This window comes from Haliotis rufescens, unplaced genomic scaffold, assembly GCF_023055435.1.
Source record: "Haliotis rufescens isolate VD_foot unplaced genomic scaffold, xgHalRufe1.0.p SCAF_9, whole genome shotgun sequence".
NCBI lineage: Eukaryota > Metazoa > Mollusca > Gastropoda > Lepetellida > Haliotidae > Haliotis > Haliotis rufescens.
In genome coordinates, this window is record NW_025964383.1 from 6,016,307 (window position 1) to 6,038,449 (window position 22,143).

Below are 22,143 nucleotides of genomic sequence, written 5' to 3' on the forward strand. Positions count from 1 at the left end.
CAATGTAGTCATGATCAGGCAGTCATGTTTCAAGATCTGGAAAACTCGAAAGAAATATATTCTCCTCACGACGTTAATAGGTTTCACTTGCCACAGAGGCAGGGAGCCAAAATTTCCAGTTGTGAGTTCAACGGTCTCCTCTTTCCTTCTGCAGGTCACACCGACCTGACCTTAGAATCGGGAAAAAAGGGACAGTGAGATCGATAGCCCCGGAGACGGGTCGGTAGTGGGCGGGGCTCCAATCAACCTGACAATACCAGAGTTCTACCAGTTCACATCATCACGTATTCAATGGTAGTTGATAATACAATACGTTTGTACGTCTCGGCAATATGCGGGGATACCAGATGTCACAGTGGGTGTCAGGTTGGGGTGGGGGTAGAGGTGGGGGGTGGTAAGGGCGCGATATCTCAGTGGGTGCTGTAGGGTGTGGGGGTGTGGGGTGGTGGGGGTGGTCGGGGTGGGGTGGATGTGTGGGACTGTGGGGCACTGTACCTGTCGAGATGTCCAAGTGGGTGTCGGTAACACTGTGCCTGTCAAGATGTCCCAGTGAGTGTCGGTAACAGTGTGCCTGTCAAGATGTCTCAGTGGGTGTTGGTAACACTGTGCCTGTCAAGATGTCCCAGTGGGTGTCGGTAACACTGTGCCTGTCAAGATGTCCAAGTGGGTGTCGGTAACACTGTGCCTGTCAAGATGTCCCAGTGGGTGTCGGTAGCACTGTGCCTGTCAAGATGTCCCAGTGGGTGTCGGTAACACTGTGCCTGTCAAGATGTCCAAGTGGGTGTCGGTAACACTGTGCCTGTCAAGATGTCCCAGTGGGTGTCGGTAACACTGTGCCTGTCAAGATGTCCCAGTGGGTGTCGGTAACACTGTGCCTGTCAAGATGTCCCAGTGGATGTCGGAAGCACTGTGCCTGTCAAGATGTCCCAGTGGGTGTTGGTAACACTGTGCCTGTCAAGATGTCCAAGTGGGTGTCGGTAACACTGTGCCTGTCAAGATGTCCCAGTGGGTGTCGGTAACACTGTGCCTGTCAAGACGTCCCAGTGGGTGTCGGAAGCACTGTGCCTGTCAAGATGTCCCAGTGGGTGTCGGTAACACTGTGCCTGTCAAGATGTCCAAGTGGGTGTCGGTAACACTGTGCCTGTCAAGATGTCCCAGTGGATGTCGGTAACACTGTGCCTGTCAAGATGTCCAAGTTGGTGTCGGTAACACTGTGCCTGTCAAGATGTCCCAGTGGGTGTCGGTAACACTGTGCCTGTCAAGATGTCCCAGTGGGTGTCGGTAACACTGTGCCTGTCAAGATGTCCCAGTGGGTGTCGGAAGCACTGTGCCTGTCAAGATGTCCCAGTGGGTGTCGGTAACACTGTGCCTGTCAAGATGTCCAAGTGGGTGTCGGTAACACTGTGCCTGTCAAGATGTCCCAGTGGGTGTCGGTAACACTGTGCCTGTCAAGATGTCCCAGTGGGTGTTGGTAACACTGTGCCTGTCAAGATGTCCAAGTGGGTGTCGGTAACACTGTGCCTGTCAAGATGTCCCAGTGGGTGTCGGTAACACTGTGCCTGTCAAGACGTCCCAGTGGGTGTCGGAAGCACTGTGCCTGTCAAGATGTCCCAGTGGGTGTCGGTAACACTGTGCCTGTCAAGATGTCCAAGTGGGTGTCGGTAACACTGTGCCTGTCAAGATGTCCCAGTGGATGTCGGTAACACTGTGCCTGTCAAGATGTCCAAGTTGGTGTCGGTAACACTGTGCCTGTCAAGATGTCCCAGTGGGTGTCGGTAACACTGTGCCTGTCAAGATGTCCCAGTGGGTGTCGGTAACACTGTGCCTGTCAAGATGTCCCAGTGGGTGTCGGAAGCACTGTGCCTGTCAAGATGTCCCAGTGGGTGTCGGTAACACTGTGCCTGTCAAGATGTCCAAGTGGGTGTCGGTAACACTGTGCCTGTCAAGATGTCCCAGTGGGTGTCGGTAACACTGTGCCTGTCAAGATGTCCAAGTGGGTGTCGGTAACACTGTGCCTGTCAAGATGTCCCAGTGGGTGTCGGTAACACTGTGCCTGTCAAGATGTCCAAGTGGGTGTCGGTAACACTGTGCCTGTCAAGATGTCCCAGTGGGTGTCGGAAGCACTGTGCCTGTCAAGATGTCCCAGTGGGTGTCGGTAACACTGTGCCTGTCAAGATGTCCAAGTGGGTGTCGGTAACACTGTGCCTGTCAAGATGTCCCAGTGGGTGTCGGTAACACTGTGTAAGTGAAGTTCCAATGAAGCAAGAACTGAATTTACGGATTCCCTTATTCAGCTCAGTAAAGAATGAACCTCTCTCTGAAAGACCATTAACTTTTTGAATTGGCTAGATTAAATAAAATGTTGAACGAAATTGAATTTGGAGAGACGAGGTTTACTTTTGAAACCGGATTAAATGTTGAATTTAAAAAAAATCAATGTCGAATTAACTTTGCTGACATCCCCTGGACTTGTTAGACCTGTCAATAGCGCGGATATGCGTCATGTAGTCCAAGTCCAAATGCGGTTACATTCATCTAAATCTCGCCATAATCAACACCTCCAACTTCTCAAATTAAATTTTCCGGGGAAACAGAATCGATAAAATGTCTGCAGTTAACTGACAAGGTTTATCAAATATAGTATTCCTTGACACTGAGAGGGCACGAAACCAATACAGCATTTCTTGAGGGGAGACAGGATCAGTGCAGTATTATCTTGGAGAGCACAGGGCCAATAAACTTTTGGTTGGGAAGATACAGGACCAACATAATTGTCCTTGGGAAGGTACAAGACCCAAATACTACTACATTGGAGGGTACATGACCAACACAACATTGCATTGGAGGGTGCACGACCAACACACTATTGCATTGGGGGGTACACGACCAACACACTATTGCATTGGAGGGTACATGGCAGACACACTATTGCATTGGAGGGTACACGACCAACACACTATTGCATTGGAGGGTACACGACCAACACACTTTTGCATTGGAGGGTACATGACAGACACACTATTGCATTGGAGGGTACACGACCAACACACTATTGCATTGGGGGGTACACGACCAACACACTATTGCATTGGAGGGTACATGACAGACACACTATTGCATTGGAGGGTACACGACCAACACACTATTGCATTGGAGGGTACACCACCAACACACTTTTGCATTGGATGGTACACGACCAACACATTATTGCATTGGAGGGTACATGACCAACACACTATTGCATTGGAGGGTACATGACAGACACACTATTGCATTGGAGGGTACATGACAGACACACTATTGCATTGGAGGGTACACGACCAACACACTATTGCATTGGAGGGTACACGACCAACACAATATTGCATTGGAGGGTACACCACCAACACACTTTTGCATTGGATGGTACATGACCAACACATTATTGCATTGGAGGGTACACGACCAACACACTATTGCATTGGAGGGTACACGACCAACACACTATTGCATTGGAGGGTACACGACCAACACACTATTGAATTGGAGGGTACACGACCAACACACTATTGCATTGGAGGGTACACCACCAACACACTTTTGCATTGGAGGGTACACGATCAACACACTATTGCACTGGAGGGTACACGACCAACAAACTATTGCATTGGAGGGTACACGACCAACATACTGTTGCTTTTACTGCGTGTACAGGACCAACACAATATTGCATTGGAGGGTACACGACCAACACACTTTTGCATTGGAGGGTACACCACCAACACACTTTTGCATTGGATGGTACACGACCAACAAACTATTGCATTGGAGGGTACACGACCAACACACTGTTGCTTTTACTGCGTGTACAGGACCAACACAATATTGCATTGGAGGGTACATGACCAACACACTATTGCATTGGAGGGTACACGGCCAACACACTGCGGGTACAGGACCAACACACTTTTGCTTTTACTGCGGGTACAGGACCAACATAGCATTCCCTGAGATAGGGTGGGTCGGGCTGTAGCCAGACCGGGGAAGTAGTTATTGGCTGGGGGTGGTGGTGAAAAGTTGACATGCCCCCTCATCTCCTCATCCCTAGATAATAGAGTCCTCTTCCTCAGAAATTTGGTCTTGACCGACTCCTGTCAAACAGGTGCATGGATTACTTCATTAATGACATACTTACCTCAGCACAAATATATCTGTTTGACAAAGGGATTTCGTTTTTAAAACTGACTGTTGTACGCATCATTTGGTAGGCTTGGACATATCCTAATCACTGACCTAATCACTACCCCGGAGCAATATAATAATAACACATATCACAGAATAAAATAAAACAAACTACAAAAAATTAATCACAAGTAAAGAAATATTTTTATATATAAAGTGACATCATATGTTGTAATGATTAGCAGTTGGAGTGGCAGTTTCTACCATTGTATCAAGTATTGTATTTAGCTGTTTGAGAGGCAGTTTCTTTCATTGTATCAATCATTATATTTTGCTGTTTGAGAGGCAGTTTCTACCATTGTATCAAGTATTGTATTTAGCTGTTGGAGAGGCAGTTTCTTCCATTGTATCAAGTATTGTATTTAGCTGTTGGAGAGGCAGTTTCTTCCATTGTATCAAGTATTGTATTTAGCTGTTGGGGAGGCAGTTTCTACCATTGTATCAAGCATTGTATTTAGGTGTTGGAGAGGCAGCTTCTACCATTGTATCAAGTATTGTATTTAGCTGTTGGGGAGGCAGTTTCTACCATTGTATCAAGCATTGTATTTAGCTGTTGGAGAGGCAGATTCTATCATTGTATCAAGTATTGTATTTAACAGTTGGAGATGCACTTTATTCCATTGTATCATGTATTGCATTTAGCAGTTTCCACCATCATATCATGTATTGTCTTTAGCAGTTGGAGAGGCAGTTTCTACCATTGAATCAAATATTGTATTTTGCAGTTGGAGAGGCAGTTTCTACCATTATATCAAGTATTATATTTAGCAGTTTCTACCATGGTGTTATTTCCTTTCAGTGTTCAGCGTAGTTTCAATCTCCATTCTGCGTTACTAGTCCCCTTTTTATATTCTGTTGCGCAAAGTAAATTACACAAACTCTTTCATAGGTCACGCTTTCGTCACCTATTAATATTTTGAGGCCATAAATCAAATCGTTAACATTTGATTGCGAAAGATGTGTTGCCTGTTATCGTTCTACATTACCAAATACAAGTAAACAACTCAGGATTGTAATACCGCCACAGTATAGCACAGTTCCATAAAAACGCACTCGACCTTTTCTAACCTAACTAATCATTTTTATAATCAGGTGATATATATAAAAGTAACAAAATGTCAATAGCAGTGGACGAGAAGGAATCGCTGAAGCCCTTGTTTCGTTGCCATAAAAGAGGCTCCATTCACCCGGCATGCAATGTCTAACGAGCGCGATGCACGGGAGTATGCAGTACAAGGCGCCTCCACATCAAGCGTCCAGACACAAAGGAGCAGTTGGTACCTGACAGGAAATGATTTTACATGGATTTAATATTTGTAACCTTTCATACGGAGGTATAAAATGTGATAAAATTCATTTTATTATCTGAACATTTTCTTAGCCCGGACTTGTAAGTAATCATTATGTCATGTAGATTAATAAACATATTTGTTTCATTATTTTTTATTTGTTTGTTTGTTTGTTTGTTGTTTAACGCCGCACTCAGCGATATTCCAGCTATGTAATCGAGTCTGGACCAGGCAGTTCCATGATTGACATCAAGAGCATCGATTGGGATACGATGACACGCATCAACCAAGTCAGCGAGCCTGACAACCCGATCCCGTTAGTCGCCTCTTTGGACAAGCATAGTTGCCTTTTACGGCAAGCATGGGTTGCTGAAGACCTATTCTACCCCGGATCTTCACGGGGGGATTAATTATCTAAAATTGTAGGGTAATCTAAACTGACGTCCAAAAGTAACTTTACCAACTGAAAATATAAATTTCAGACAAAGTATAATTTTTTTTTCGATGAAGTCTATGTAAAACACATAACCCTTAATACAACAATAGTGTATGCAGAAAATGTTAATCGTCTGTTACATGTTTGCGAGATAACACGCGAAAAAGTGAAAAACACGTGCACCACGGACAACTGCAAATGCACGTGCGGGTAAGGGTATAAAACGATTGCAACGGCAAGTCAGACATCCACAGTGATAAAAAAACGCAAAAGAAATGCCACGACTCACAGTCGAACAACGTGAACGAGCCTTGGGTATGGTACAGATGGGAGCCACCCACGCCCATATTGCACGAACCTTCGTTTGCTCCCGTGTTGCCGTTACCAACTTGATGCAACGTTACAGACAGACAGGGCGGACCGCTGACAGGCCAAGAACAGGCAGACCCAGGGTGACCACGCCCCATGATGACCGGTACTTGCGTACCTTGCACCTCCGAAATCGCTTCCTGACAGTGACGTCATCGGCGACAAATGCCTTAGGTCACAGGGTTAGTCGACAGACAGTGGCCAAGAGACTCAGGGCTCATGGAATCAGGGCTTTTAGACCATACAGAGGACAGCTATTGACAGCGCAACATCGTCGTCTGCGATTGAGATGGGCCCGGACTGTACGACGTTGGCAACGACGTGACTGGCAGAGGGTTGTCTTCACTGACGAAAGTCGATTCTGTATGTTTAGGGCTGATGGAAGACAACGTGTTTACCGCCGAAGGGGTGAACGAACGGCGGCGTGTTGCGTGCAGGAGGTCGTACCATATGGTGGAGGGAGTGTCATGGTGTGGGGAGGGATCTGTGGGCAGGAGAGGACACCGCTGGTCATCGTTGACGGAAACTTGACAGCTCAGCGTTACATGGATAACATTCTTCGTCAAGTTGTCCTACCATTTCTCCAACAGAAGCCACGTGGTGTCATTTATCAGCATGACAACGCTAGAGCCCATACAGCCAGAATTGTCACTAACTTCCTCGCAGCCAACAACGTCAACGCCCTGCCGTGGCCTTGCACGCTCACCCGACATGTCCCCCATAGAACACTTCTGGGACTTGATTGATCGTCGTGTTCGACAACGACCACACTCTCCAGCCAACCGGCAAGAACTGATCTTGGCCCTCCAAGAAGAATGGCGTCAAATCCGACGTGACCTCATCAGACGACTGACTTTTTCTGTGCGTCGAAGAGTTTTTTGCCTTGGTCGGACGTCATTCAGTCGTCTTTGAATCTCGTCCCATAGATGTTCAATGGGATTTAAATCGGGACTGAGGACAGGCCACTGCATGGTTCTGATGCCATTCTGCTGGAGGAAGTCTCTTGTTGCACTCGCAGTGTGGGCACGGGCGTTATCATGCTGAAACTCGTGGTTACGGAGACGTGCCAAATGAGGTATGGCGTGTGGTTTCAAGACTTGATCAATGTACCGAGCTGCTGTGACACCATTGCCTCTCCCTGGACCGATGTTCTGGAAGAACACTCTGTGCAAGACCAATTCCACCCCACACCATGATGCTCGGACCACCCAACGAGTCTCTCTCAACGACACAAGCATCCGAATAACGTTTCTCACGGCGTTGCTAGACTCTCTCTCTCTCTCTCTCTCTCTCTCTTTCTCTCTCTCTCTCTCTCTCTCTCTCTCTCGTCGACGCAATGTGTCGCTGGTGTGTCCCCATGGTCTGTCGAGCAGTTTCCGCAGCAGTAACAACGCGATCTTGAAGATGATGTCGGACAATCTGACGATCCTGACGTCGGGTAGTGACCCTTTGTCTTCCACTGCGTGGTCGGTCATCTGTAGTGTTGGTGGTCTGGTATCGTTGCTGGAGCCTGTATATGGTCCTTACGTGGACTTGAAATGCATTGGATACTTGCCGGGCGGTTTTTTCCAGCTTGCAATCGTCCAAGGTTTTGGTGTCGCTGATTTCTTGTCAATCTTGGCATGTGGTAGCAATTCAAAAACGAATGAATGTTATCTGATCTGGGTGGATTTGCATAGGGCAAGAAATGTGGCATGTGCATTTCAATTTGCACGGAACTTACGTCCATCGGGTTACCATGGCCGTTGCCGTGATGCGTTTGGGCTATCGGTTTTATTGTCATTTGCTTTGTTTTTTTTATCATCAAATCTCATTTTTACGGACAAGGTAATGTTAAATATACTGAACCAAATTAAAAACTTCACAATCCTAAAATTTAAACATTTTGACCAGTTATCATTGTGGGCCCTTATTGTGTATTTAAACAGTAATGGCCACGTATTGTCTTCAGATAACACCCGTTTTTGTGCAGGTGAGTCGATCAAAATCATGTGCACAGCACTAAAGTGGCAAAAGTGTTTTTTCACGTGCAACTGGTCACGTGGCCATAATACCGCATGTGTTTTCATCCATACTTGTTAGCAGTCATTAACAAAAAAAGAAAAACACAAGAAAACAAAAGTCTTTACGGCCATTTGTCATGCCACGCCTTTCAAATGTGCAACGTGAACGTGCCATCGGCATGTTGCAGACGGGAACGTCCGTAGCTGAAGTCGCAAGGACGATGAGTTGTAGTCGACGGACTGTTTATGATTTACAGACGCGTCTACAGCAAACGGGTACCACCGATGATCGCCCTCGGCCAGGTCGACCACGTGTGACGTCACATGCAGAGGATCGTCAGATTGTCTTACGTCACCTCCGTAACCGATTTTTGACGGCTACATCAACCAGAAATGAACTGTTTAGGGGTAGACTGAGTGCGCAAACTGTTCGAAACCGTCTGAGAACTGCTCACCTTCAAGCACGACGGCCAAGAGGAATTTGAATTAGTTGGGTAGGAAGAAGGGGGTATTGTGCACCCCCCGGAAATCAATTTCTAATTGGTGTTTCTAAACTGGAAAAATGTCATAGAAAACGATTTGCTATGTTAAAAAAGTTGTCAAAATGTCCCACGTACCATTTTTATGCAAATTAGTCGCCATTACTGGAAAATGTATGTTTCGTCATATCTCAGCCCATAGTGCAGATAGCTCAATACTTAAGGTGTCTAAACCCATGTTTTGAGGGTCCAAGGGCATTATAAAACTATTGTTGAAGTGATCAGATCTGTCTAAGACATGTGAGTATGCTAAGTATTGCCGCCCTTAGCGAAAAATCTATTTTTCGCCATATCTCAGCCCATAATAATGATAACAGCAGACATTAAGTGTCCGGACCTATGTTCAAAGGGTCAAAGAACACAATAAAACTACTCGCGGGGTGATCTAATATGTCCTTTGCATGTCTCTATGCAACATAACAGCATGTGTACTGCATCTTTGGTGTTGTTTCAGCTTTGCTTTGCATTCCACATTAATGTCGGTGGTGGTAGAAATACATGTAGTAGTAGAGGTGGCTTTTGCCACTTCTACTACTACATGTAGAGGTGGTAGTAGAGGTGGTAGAAATTCTAGATTAGCATGTGTGGTGGTATTTTTCAGGTCTTATAATAAACAGTGGTAGTAGAGGTAGTAGACATTACAGATTGCAGATTAACAGTGGTGGTGGCAGTGTAGACATTTAGCAACCATGTCTAAAAGAAAACGTGAAAAGATCGCAGATCCTGGACCTTCCAAACACGCTCCACCTGCATGCATCCTTCATGTGCCATCTTTATCTGATCATGGTCGATTCACACCATTCAGTAATGTTAAAGGAACTGTTGCTGAAAAACTCTGGCAAATTCATACAATCCGGGAGAGACGTCTCCGCCAACCACATGGGTCCCCGTATCGTATGCAAGCAGTGTGCGACCACATCCCTGCATCTCTGCCAGATGACCTGCAAAGTGTTGGATATGATCGACAGTGTTATCAGCGGTTTACTGGCAACCTCCATCTTCTGGGAGATCAAACAGAATCGCAAGCATCAACCTCGCAACAACATCATTCCCCTCGTAGAAGGTCTTCCACTGGACCTATCTTCCCCCCAGAGTGCATATTCTGTGACAAACTAGAGGTCAAAGATGGTGACCGTAAAACTGAACGAGCTGAGCTGTTCTCGTCCTGGAAGAACAAAGAAAATGCATGGCGGCAAATCGAATCACGAGCTGAGAAAATGGGTCTAGATCAACTTCATCGACTGGTGAAAAACAAGGATCTCTTTGCTGTTGAGGCCAAACACCATCCATCGTGCTTGAGATCTTTCCGAACAGCATTTGCTAACTATGAACGTGGGATTCGCAGGGCTGAAGGGCCAAAGGATACGGAGCATGCCCGTGTGTCAGCTGCACATGAAAAGGCACTCGACTTCGTACTGGAGAACATTCAAATGCATGTTGTCCAACAGAATGAGGTCCTACTGCTGTCTTCCTTGCGCCTATTATATCCCGAAGAATTGAAACGCAATGGCTATGAGAACCAGAACTATCGTTCTGAGAAGTTGCTGAAACGGCTTCAAAATAACCCGATCAAAAATCAGGTCAACTTCACGAAGGTCCCGGACAACACAAAGGATGCCTTTTCATTCTGGCTTGTGCATAGTTCGGTTATCACTGTTGCCGATGCTCTTGCTCAAGCTTACGTCCTTGGAAGTGCAGACAAGTACCGGGACGTCGCTCTCCGTCTTCGTCGTAACATTCTGCAGGCTTTCGAAGATTCAAAAGACCAACTGTGGCCGCCAACATCCGACAATATGGAACTCAGTTGCGAAAATGTCCTGCCTCCAGACCTCGTCCGATTCCTTAACATGGTTTTGGCCGGCAAAGAACAAGTGGAAACGCAGGAGAAGTTGAATCGTATAGTGTTCTCCATCGGGCAAGACTTATGCCGTGCTGTATCAGAGGGACAGTGGAAATTACCAAAACACGTGCTTCTCTGTGTGACTGTCAGGCACTTGTTCAGAAGCAAGCAGCTCACCACGATATTGCATCGGCTTGGCCACTCTGAGAGCTATGACTTTGGCTTGGAGTTGGAAACTGCACTGGCCAAGGCGACGGATGCAGCCTCAACCCATCTGACACCCCAGATTGTGACAGGAGAAGGAAACGTTGTATTCCATTCAGAGTGGGACAATTTGAACAAGACCACAACAAATGTGCATGGCAGCAACATTGTAAACAGTGCTGGGGGAATCATGGTGCAGGAGGTCAAGCCTGGATTTGAGAGCACTAGGGTCCGAACTTTGCCTATTATCGGCAAGTCACAGCAGCGAAGCCTGAAGGTAGACACGCCAGGAACTCTCCCACCGCTGCACTTCACTCGCATTGGCCCAAAGTTTCCCGAAGGCTCATCATACACACCCCCTGCAGGGAATGACGCAGTCTATGCTGCTCAGATGAAAGAGTACAAGTTATGGCTGTTCAGCAGGTACATCGGAAGCAGTGGCAAGCAGCCTGTACCAGGACTAGGAGGCTTCACCTCTGCAACTGGTGCCCCACCACCAAGAAAATCAACGGTGGACTACTTCACACCCATCCATCAACCTATAACGGATAACTGCGGCGTCTACGAGCTACTGAAGCGGTCGGAGGCAGCCACGGCTGAAGTGGGTCAGACGTGGGTCCTGAATACATTCGATCTAGGTGTCTGCATGAAAGCCCTACCCATCATCTGGCGATGGCCAGATGAATTCGCTAGTCACGTTGTCACGATTGGGCCATTCCACACGTCTATGAATTACATCGGTATGCTCACCGGCCACAAAATGGCTGGCTCAGGATTTACAGAGATTCTATTTGAGGCACAGCTGGTCACAAGTGGATCCCTCAAGAATGTTATCAGTGGGAAGGCCTATGCCAAGTCTATTTTTTGTCTCAAAAGTGTGTGTGAAGCAATGGAGAGGCTGTTGATTGAACAATTTGCAGAGGAGGAGAACATCACCTTCAGTGACCCGGTTGCTCTTCTGAACATGACTCAGTCTTGCAATCGACAGAGTCTCAACGAAGCCCTCAATGACCCTCACACTGGAACATTTCTTGACAGGTATCACGCATATGAGGAAAAGGTTCTCAATGGCCACCTGGGGAAGACGGCAGCTTTCTGGATGTCATTTATCAGACACTGTCACCTAATCTTCATGCTCCTCCACTCCGTGAAGACTAACAACATCCAGCTGTTTCACAAGTGTAATTGAGAGATGGCGGCACTCTTCTTTGCATTCGATGGGCAAAACTATTCCAGGTTTGTAGAACTTTGATATGAATCTCCATAACCTTATGTTCTTATCTAATGATTGCTTATATCATGAATACTTTTATCGACAGATATCTAACCTGGCTGGAGGTCTACCTAACAAACAATGGAAGAAACATTCATGCATTTTGCAAAATCCCCAGGTAAACCATTAATGTCATCCAGTAACATCTATGCATCGATCATGAAATGTAGAAAGAACCTGTACATACACTTTATGTTGTCAATGCAACATTTGATGGATGCTTTCAGGTGGCTTCGCAGGACTGTACAGTCAGTTTGGAGCATATCAGAGATGGTGCCGCACAACCTCAGCGCGGGCCCAGTTCTATGAAAGAACCCTCGAGATGGTCAACCTCATCGACGATCCAGAACGCCCAAAGGCAGGAAGACATCGTGAGTTGGAAAAAGCTGAGGTCAAGAAGGGTGAGGAAGCCGTTCAGCACGTCCTTGCTGCGGTCAGTAACTTCACAAATCCGTTCACCATCGTTGAAAAGGACAGGATCTACTCATTGGCTTCCGGTGCTCCTGTTCCCGCTGATGTTGAAGTAGACGTGCGCCAGGCAGAAGCTGTGGGAAAGGCCGCCAAAGCTGACTTCATCAAACGCCTGCAGAGCAGAGAGCCTACAAGCTTCTTCGACCCTATCAAGAGGAAGAAACTGAAGACAATGGAAGCTGGCAACAAGATAATCACCATCACCTCCTCACACGGAAAGGTAATAAATTCGAAGCCTGTGTCCTATTCAATACTTTATTCATTGTCTTTCAAAGGCTGCGTCAAACTGTTTTACTAGGTAAACCTTTACTTTCAGGTCATCCAGTATCAGGAGCAAAGCAACCTGGCATTCCTACTCCTCGTCAAGTCTCAGAGTCTAGATAAACCACTGGACTTGGCAGAGCTCATGAAGTACTGTCTTATGGCTGTGCCTCCTAGCCTTGGGTCACCAGATGGCTTTTTCTCTAAGACCAACAAAGCCATCCTCTTGCACTACCTTCTGGAAGGCGCCATCCCAGAAGATCTGCCCTACCCCAAGGACGCTCTGTTCATACAGGATGGCATGGCACTGCTCCATACCATTACCAACCTTCCCCCAACCTGTGGTGAGATATGCCTACAAATCCTCGATCAGATGGTAGCCAAAAAGCACTTTTTGTTCTCGACTGACAGTTATCATCCCGGATCTATCAAAGCCCAAGAGAGGCTGAGGCGCGGCAGCTCAGAAAAGATCATTCTAGCTGGACCAGCGACCAGAAAGCCATACGACTTCAAGAGCTTCTTTGCAAACGACGACAACAAGAAGCAACTATGTCAGCTCTTGTTGCGCGATTGATAAACAGGCCGCTTCTAGACTGGAGAGAACAAAGATGGCAGTCCTCATTGTGGAAGGTAGAGCCCATCAACTTGTTATAACGGATGGCGAGGTAAGATGGTATTCAATTACTAGTCTACTTCCGTAATATTTTGTAAACGTCAAGTCAATTTAAGTGTTCCTATCAAAATAATTAAATACAGTGCCTCTTTGTTCCAGGTGGAGGTGCAGGACCTCCCCTCAATCTACAGCAACCAGGAAGAGACCGATACAAGGGTGGTATTGTACCTTCATCATGCCGCTGCACTAGGATACAAAGACGCTGTGGTCAGAACCCCAGATACAGACATCTTTGTGATTCTACTGCATCATGCCCATTCAATCAAGTTGACTGTGTACCTGGAAACAGGATCGGGGAAGCACAGACAGCTTGTCAACGTATCTGACCTTGCTGAGTCTCTAGGAGAAGACTACTGTGCAACTCTCCTTGCCTACTATGTCTTCAGTGGAGAGGATTGCACAAGTTCCTTTAAAGGCAAGGGAAAGGTTGGGCCACTGAAAAAGCTGGAAAAGAATCCTAGGTTCCACAAGGCCTTCAGGCAACTGGGTGACGACTGGAACGTCAAGCCTCAGGTGATGAAGCAGCTAGAGCAGTTCACATGTCTGATGTACGGACAGTGTCGTGAGTCTTCTGTGAACGCCGTCCGTGTCAAGCTGCTCTGCAAAATGGTGGGAGAGGACAAGAAACTCACTTCCAAGTCTAAGGTCGACCTAGCTCGCCTTCCCCCATGCCAATCTGCTTTGGAGCCACACATTCAGCGTGTGAACCATCGGGTTGCTTTGTACAAGCGAGCTGACCAACCTTTTGTGGAGAAACCCAAGCCTTACGAGGAGCAGCAGGGGTGGATGAGAACTGACCAAGGAGTCCTGGAACCAATGTGGTCAAATGGTCCTGTCCTACCAACCTCGCTGGTTGATCTCCTGGATGCTGGTGATCGGGAAGGAGATGAACATGTTGTTGATGAAGATGACGATGAAAATGATGAGTTTGACAGTTTAGATGAAAGTGATGATGAGTGATGAGTAAAGAATTTGACTGTAACTTACAGAATTGTATGGCCCAGTCCTAGCTGTTCTGTTGCATACTTAGCATGCTTGGACATGCTAGCATACATTCTACATGTACAAGGACACTTATAATGTTATTGTGTTATAGTGTTATTGTGTTCTTGAACCATCAGAAAATAAATTTGTTTTAAAATATATATACATGTATTTATGTTTTTATATTCCTTGACCTTCAGAACATAGGTCCATACGCTCTATGTCTGCAGTTATCATTGATATTGGCCAAGATATGGCGAAAAATAGAGTTTTCACTAATGGCTGCAATAATTTGCATAATAACACATCTGATCATTTCAAGAATAGTTTTATAACGCTCTTAGACCCTCAAAACATGGGTTTAGACACCTTAAGTATTGAGCTATCTGCACTATGGGCTGAGATATGACGAAATATGCATTTTCCAGTAATGGCGACTAATTTGCATAAAAATGGTACGTGGGACATTTTGACAACTTTTTAACATAGCAAATCGTTTTCTATGACAGTTTTCCAGTTTAGAAACACCAATTAGAAATTGATTTCCGGGGGGTGCACAATACCCCCTTCTTCCTACCCAACTAAATCAAGTCGTCTTCAGTGATGAATCCCGATTTAATCTTCGATTTGCTGATGGTAGGGCGAGGGTGTGGAGGCGCAGTCATGAACGTTACGCCCAGTGTTGTGTACAGGAAGTTGACAGATTTCGAGGCGGAAGTGTCATGGTGTGGGGTGCTTTCTGTGGCAATGCACGTTCTAGGCTTCTTGTCATGGAACCGTGGCAACCTCAACGCTGCTGCTTACCGCGACCAGGTACTGGCACCAGAACTTCTGCCTTTTATGGTAGCACATGGACCCGCTTTGATCTTCCAACACGACAATGCCAGACCCCACACAGCAATTTTGACAAGGAATTTCCTTCAGAATGCGGGAGTCATCGTCATGGACTGGCCGTCAAGGTCTCCCGACCTCAATCCCATCGAACACGTCTGGGATGCTCTTGGCAGAAGTCTGGCACTCTCCAGAATCAATCACAGAATATGCAAGATATTGGCACCATTTTGCAGCAATAATGGCGTCGTCTTCCCAATCATGTACTCACAAGCATCACAAGGTCCATGCGGAGGCGTTGTGTGGCAGTTGTCAACGCACATGGTGGCCATACACGCTACTGAACTTGTGTGCCATCAGATTCTCGTGTTTGGGACTCATGATTTAAACTGTTGATGTTATTACCGAATACCGTAGGTGCTTGGAACAAATTATGGTTACCGCCGTTAATTAAATTCCTTCTTTGGACATTAGTGATTAAAAATTACCTTCTCTGATACATTTGTCCGTTGTATATCATATATGGGATAACTTTTAAAAATGTGAAGTTTCTAATTTGACTCAGTATATAAGAAACTTTGACAAAAATTACCCAGATATTTAAATGACAACTTCTCATGCAATATTACTTGGGGTGACGTTCCTTTTGCGGTTCAGTATATATAGTGGGATACACACATTTCATGTACACGTTAAGAACACCCAGCCAGCAGAATAATGACGACATCTTACAAGATTAGTGCAGTCCATCACATGCATCCACACACGTGATAGCTGAAACGTTGGTCACCTACCGGAACACATTCAATATGAAATATGTATGTAAGAAGATGTTTATATGGATCCAGAACCCAGGATACGACACATAGTGTTCATGATTTATTATGATATCATATTTTAATAAGCGAAATCTATTGTTGTGCAATTGCTTTCATGCGCAGAGTATATGTAAACCTTTCACAGAAATATCTGCAGCAATATGTTTTAAAATATTGAGGTCGGCAAGAATGGATGCCAGGTATAAGCTTTCATGTCTCTTCCAAAGGAGGTTCCGCTCACAAGTCACGGACCTTTACTTCAAATAGGAAGTCTGACATTTGACTCCGTCCAGGCGCGGACAAGAATAGGTTTCTATGAAATCTTCGTCTAATCTGTCATTCAAACCATAGTGCATATGCATGTACAAACTTTTTCAGTGTGCGGTGACGATAACTTTGGCATTCCACACAGAAGTTAGTTAGCACATAGCTATGATGTAAAGCTACACCTTCCCCCGCAAAGTACATAACCACCAGCTGTTGTATGCTTCATGCATGTAAATACGTTGTGCTATATATATGAACATGGTAAAGGATATATTGATAAATGTTGCACTATATTAGAAGGGGGAATTCCCCGGTTAGATCTAAGGCGCTTTTGAAACAGATAGCGCACTTCCTCGTGTGTTTACTATTGGCGATTAATACCTACGCGCAATTATCTACTTATGTTTACTGGCATGTCTAGCAACATGTATGTGTGCCACCTCTTGGGTACAGACAACAGTCTATCAGCGTCTGTGGCGAGGTGAGACCCAGCGATCAGGAAATGTAGGACACTTTATCACTCCTCTATCATATCCAGGGGAATGCGGTATGTTGCGGATCGCGGTAGGTCGACGTGACCTGCCAGAGGGCAGAGTGACCCCGCAGGAGGGGCGGGACTGCTGCAGGAGTACCTGACATTCATCTAGTGTCTTAACTGTTGGTGTACGTGTTTTCTTCGCGAGTGTTGGGGTCCTGGGAGTTGAGGATCTTTCAAGAGCTGTACATTAACACCATGCATTCTTCTACTACCGTGTTAGCTAACTGCTTTAAGGGTTGAAACATATACAACTTAAGAATGCTTTATTATTTCAGGTACTGATGATGTAAAACGTAAATGCAACATGTTTATGTTTATTGAGGGACAGACAGCACTGAAACAATATAAAAAATTGTAAATTAATGATACGCGTTATATTTTCCTAATACATTAAGTATCTTGACATAAAACAAACTCATATGTCAACACTAGCTGTATATTTACCATATTTATATGTTTGTTTTGCTTGAAAAACCAAGATTCATAATATACCCAATATAGTACTACTATGGCTGTCAATATTATATAAAACGCTAAGTGGATTTGGTTTATAAAGCACTTAAAACACATCTAATGATACGGCGACACTAAAACTGAAGGAGAGATCGGAAATGCGTGTTTGATGCGTATAGTTAGTTAATCATACGTGTTTGTATACACAAATACTCATGCTGGCATCGCCGAGTTTCAAGAAACATTCGTTGTACTATTTCAGTTGTGATTTTTTGTTTGGGAGCGTAAGATGCCATATCCCAATATGTTGATATCCTTTAACAGCTGACATTTCCGTGTACACCACTATGTGTGCTTCATGATAAAGAGCAAATTAGCAAATCTCTCTGCTCGTAAAGCAATTAACCCGTTCATAACCGCGCATGAGAATAACATATTAATGACACTCATAAAGTCATTAGTGCACACTGCTCTATAAATGCGATATTATCTGTGAATTTAAACATGCGTTTGTCACCTTGTAGTTGGTTTTCCACATTCTAAACCATAATTTCCCTTGGGTGTTTGACAAATGACACAGGCCGACATAGTGAACTGTCTGATCCTGCTGCACTGAAGCGAGATGTACTCACAACATTTTATTACTGCCAACACCTCGAGCTTAGACGTCATGAATATTTCCACCTCTAAATGAATATTTAATGACTCGCACAAAAAAGCCGTAAACTGCCGTGCAAACTGTGGCAGTAAAGAACACGATCTATTTAAATTCGCTTCGCCCCATCGCCAGGGCCTCCACCTGGCGTCGTGAGCTAGTCACCTTCGATTTAACTGCGTCCTTTTCTCTGTGGTTCATCAAGGGAGCTTCGCATGGCACAGCACAGGCATGGGCCACGCATGTATTTAAAATCCATTCCTAACGTTATTAGAGGCTTGGGTCACCTCGCTGGGATCTTTTCGTGAGACTCATTGACCCAATAGCCGTGTTGAATCTGTGTGACATTGATAGTGTTAAACGTGGTGCTGCCATGATAACGAGCGCCTGTATTCAGCACTGTCGCCTGCTATTTATCAGAGACTCAGTAATTATCTCACCTCACCCTGTTGTTCACCGCATCATGTTTTGGCATCAAATATAAAACGTACGTACAACACATGCCGTCCGCCGTGCACACCCTGTACAACATATGACGTCCACCGTGAACACCCTGTACAACATATGACGTCCACCGTGAACACCCAGGACAACATATGACGTCCACCGTGAACACCCTGTACAACATATGACGTCCACCGTGAACACCCAGTACAACATATGACGTCCACCGTGAACATACAGTACAACATATGACGTCCACCGTGAACACCCTGTACAACATATGACGTCCAGCGAGCACACCCTGTACAACATATGACGTCCACCGTGAACACCCAGTACAACATATGACGTCCCACCGTGAACGCCCTGTACAACATATGACGTCCACCGTGAACACCCAGTACAACATATGACGTCCCACCGTGAACGCCCTGTGCAACATATGACGTCCACCGTGAACACCCAGTACAACATAAGACTTCCACCGTGAACACCCAGTACAACATATGACGTCCACCGTGCACACCCAGTACAACACATGACGTCCCACCGTGCACACCCTGTACAAAATATGACGTCCCACCATCACGACCCCCTCAACCATGCTCTATACCCAACTCCCACCCTACCTCGACTCAATCAACCATGCCCCATAAGAAAAACCTCTCACCCCGACCCTACCGACCCGCCCCCAAAACCATGCCCTGTAACTCGCTCCCATCCTATCCCGACCCCCTCAGCCATGCCCTATAACCCCCCCCCCCCCCCCCCCCCCCCCAACACACCCCTACACACACACACACACACGTGTGTTAAACATAATAAATCATTTGGACCGTCCACCCGCTAAGCTGATTGTGTCTGATACAGAGAGAGTCACAGTTTTAGTTACTTATAAACCCAAATGTTGTTTAACCTTCTAGAATTAAGAAGGTCCACACAGATGCAACTCATCGTTGATATCGACAATTTAGTACGTATGTGAATGTACGTAATCAAACAGAGAAAAAAAAACCTCTGTAAAAAATCGCAATGTGCTTCTTTAATCTTGCGTCATTACGATCTGTATGAATAGAGAGAGAGAGAGAGAGAGAGAGAGAGAGAGAGAGAGAGAGAGAGAGAGAGAGAGAGAGAGAGAGCCAACAATCAGAGGCCCTGATAACACTTGTCATAGACCAGATCTCCTTGATAAGTAAACGAGCACCTGTCACTTCATGTATTGAATGCTGTGGCAGTTATATGAGGCTGAAGCTGAAGACCAAGAACGGGCCGAGAAATACCATGGGAGATAACTCGTTCTTCAATGTCATTGCTGAAAATGGAAACTTGCAAACTGAGAGGTCCAGACATCCTACTCGCCCTTCGTACATAAGACATACATGCATTATGTTACAATTGTAAGCGTTCGCTGTGTTAGGCGCGTGCATGTGTACATTGTGTTATAAATGTGTATGCGTACACTGTTTTATATATCTACACGTGTACACTGTTATATATGTGCATGCATTCACTGTTATATATTTGTATGTAAGCAGTGTTATACATTTGTATGCATACAAATGTTATTACAAGTACAAGTACACTGTTATATACTGGTATACGTACACTGTGTTAAATGAACATGCATACACTGTGTTATATATTTGTATGCATACAGTGTTATATGTACCTGCATACAATGTGATATATATTTGTATGCATACAATGTGTTATATAATTGCTATATGTGAGGGGTATGTACATTGTTATATGTGAGGAGTATGTACATTGTTATATGTGTGGGGCATGTACATTGTTATATGTGAGGAGTATGTACATTGTTATATGTGAGGGGCATGTACATTTTTATATGTGAGGGGCATGTACATTGTTATATGTGAGGAGTATGTACATTGTTATTTGTGTGGGGCATGTACATTGTTATATGTGTGGGGTATGTACATTGTTATATGTGAGGAGTATGTACATTGTTATATGTTAGGGGCATGTACATTGTTATATGTGAGGAGTATGTACATTGTTATATGTGAGGGGCATGTACATTGTTATATGTGAGGAGTATGTACATTGTTATATGTGTGGGGCATGTACATTGTTATATGTGAGGGGCATGTACATTGTTATATGTGAGGAGTATGTACATTGTTATATGTGAGGGGCATGTACATTGTTATATGTGAGGAGTATGTACATTGTTATATGTGTGGGGCATGTACATTGTTATATGTGTGGGGTATGTACATTGTTATATGTGAGGAGTATGTACATTGTTATATGTGAGGGGCATGTACATTGTTATATGTGAGGGGTATGTACATTGTTATATGTGAGGGGCATGTACATTGTTATATGTGAGGAGTATGTACATTGTTATATGTGTGGGGTATGTACATTTTTATATGTGTGGGGCATGTACATTGTTATATGTGAGGAGTATGTACATTGTTATATGTGTGGGGCATGTACATTGTTATATGTGTGGGGTATGTACATTGTTATATGTGAGGAGTATGTACATTGTTATATGTTAGGGGCATGTACATTGTTATATGTGAGGAGTATGTACATTGTTATATGTGAGGGGCATGTACATTGTTATATGTGAGGAGTATGTACATTGTTATATGTGAGGGGCATGTACATTGTTATATGTGAGGGGCATGTACATTGTTATATGTGAGGAGTATGTACATTGTTATATGTGAGGGGCATGTACATTGTTATATGTGAGGAGTATGTACATTGTTATATGTGTGGGGCATGTACATTGTTATATGTGTGGGGTATGTACATTGTTATATGTGAGGAGTATGTACATTGTTATATGTGAGGGGCATGTACATTGTTATATGTGAGGGGTATGTACATTGTTATATGTGAGGGGCATGTACATTGTTACATGTGAGGAGTATGTACATTGTTATATGTGTGGGGTATGTACATTGTTATATGTGAGGAGTATGTACATTGTTATATGTGTGGGGTATGTACATTGTTATATGTGTGGGGTATGTACATTGTTATATGTGTGGGGTATGTTCATTGTTATATGTGAGGAGTATGTTCATTGTTATATGTGAGGAGTATGTACATTGTTATATGTTAGGGGTATGTACATTGTTATATTTGTGGGGCATGTACATTATTATATGTGTGGGGCATGTACATTGTTATATGTGTGCGGCATGTACATTGTTATATGTGAGGAGTATTGAAATTGTTATATGTGTGGGGTATGTACATTGTTATATGTGTGGGGCATGTACATTGTTATATGTGTGGGGCATGTACATTGTTATATGTGTGGGGCATGTACATTGTTATATGTGACGGGTGACGGTGCACCTTGAGATGTGGTTCAGTGAGAGACTCATCAGTGCACCTTAAGACTTGGTTGTTGTTGACAATGTATACTGAGAGACTCATCAGTACACCTCGAGACGTGATTCGGTGAGAGACTCATCAGTGCACCTTGAGACGTGATTCAGTGAGAGACTCATCAGTACACCTCGAGACGTGGTTCAGTTAGAGACTCATTAGTGCACCTTGAGACGTGATTCAGTGAGAGACTCAT

General features: G+C 44.7%; 2 protein-coding genes across 2 annotated transcripts in view; one reads left to right on the forward strand and one right to left on the reverse strand.

Moving 5' to 3' along the window:
- Positions 1-22,143, reverse strand: part of LOC124151447 (muscleblind-like protein 2a) — a 411,834-nt gene that overhangs the window by 304,320 nt on the left and 85,371 nt on the right. The window lies entirely within an intron of this gene.
- On the forward strand, positions 13,168-14,539 carry LOC124118725. The gene is made up of 2 exons (XM_046480964.2): positions 13,168-13,571; positions 13,679-14,539. The coding sequence occupies exons 1-2, from the start codon at positions 13,515-13,517 to the stop codon at positions 14,537-14,539; spliced, it is 918 nt and encodes a 305-aa protein (XP_046336920.2). The 5' UTR covers positions 13,168-13,514.

Coding starts and splice junctions, on each gene's coding strand:
- LOC124118725 (XM_046480964.2), top strand. CDS start 13,515: ATGGCAGTCCTCATTGTGGAAGGTAGAGCCCATCAACTTGTTATAACG. Junction 13,572..13,678: donor TTGTTATAACGGATGGCGAG/GTAAGATGGTAT, acceptor TCTTTGTTCCAG/GTGGAGGTGCAGGACCTCCC.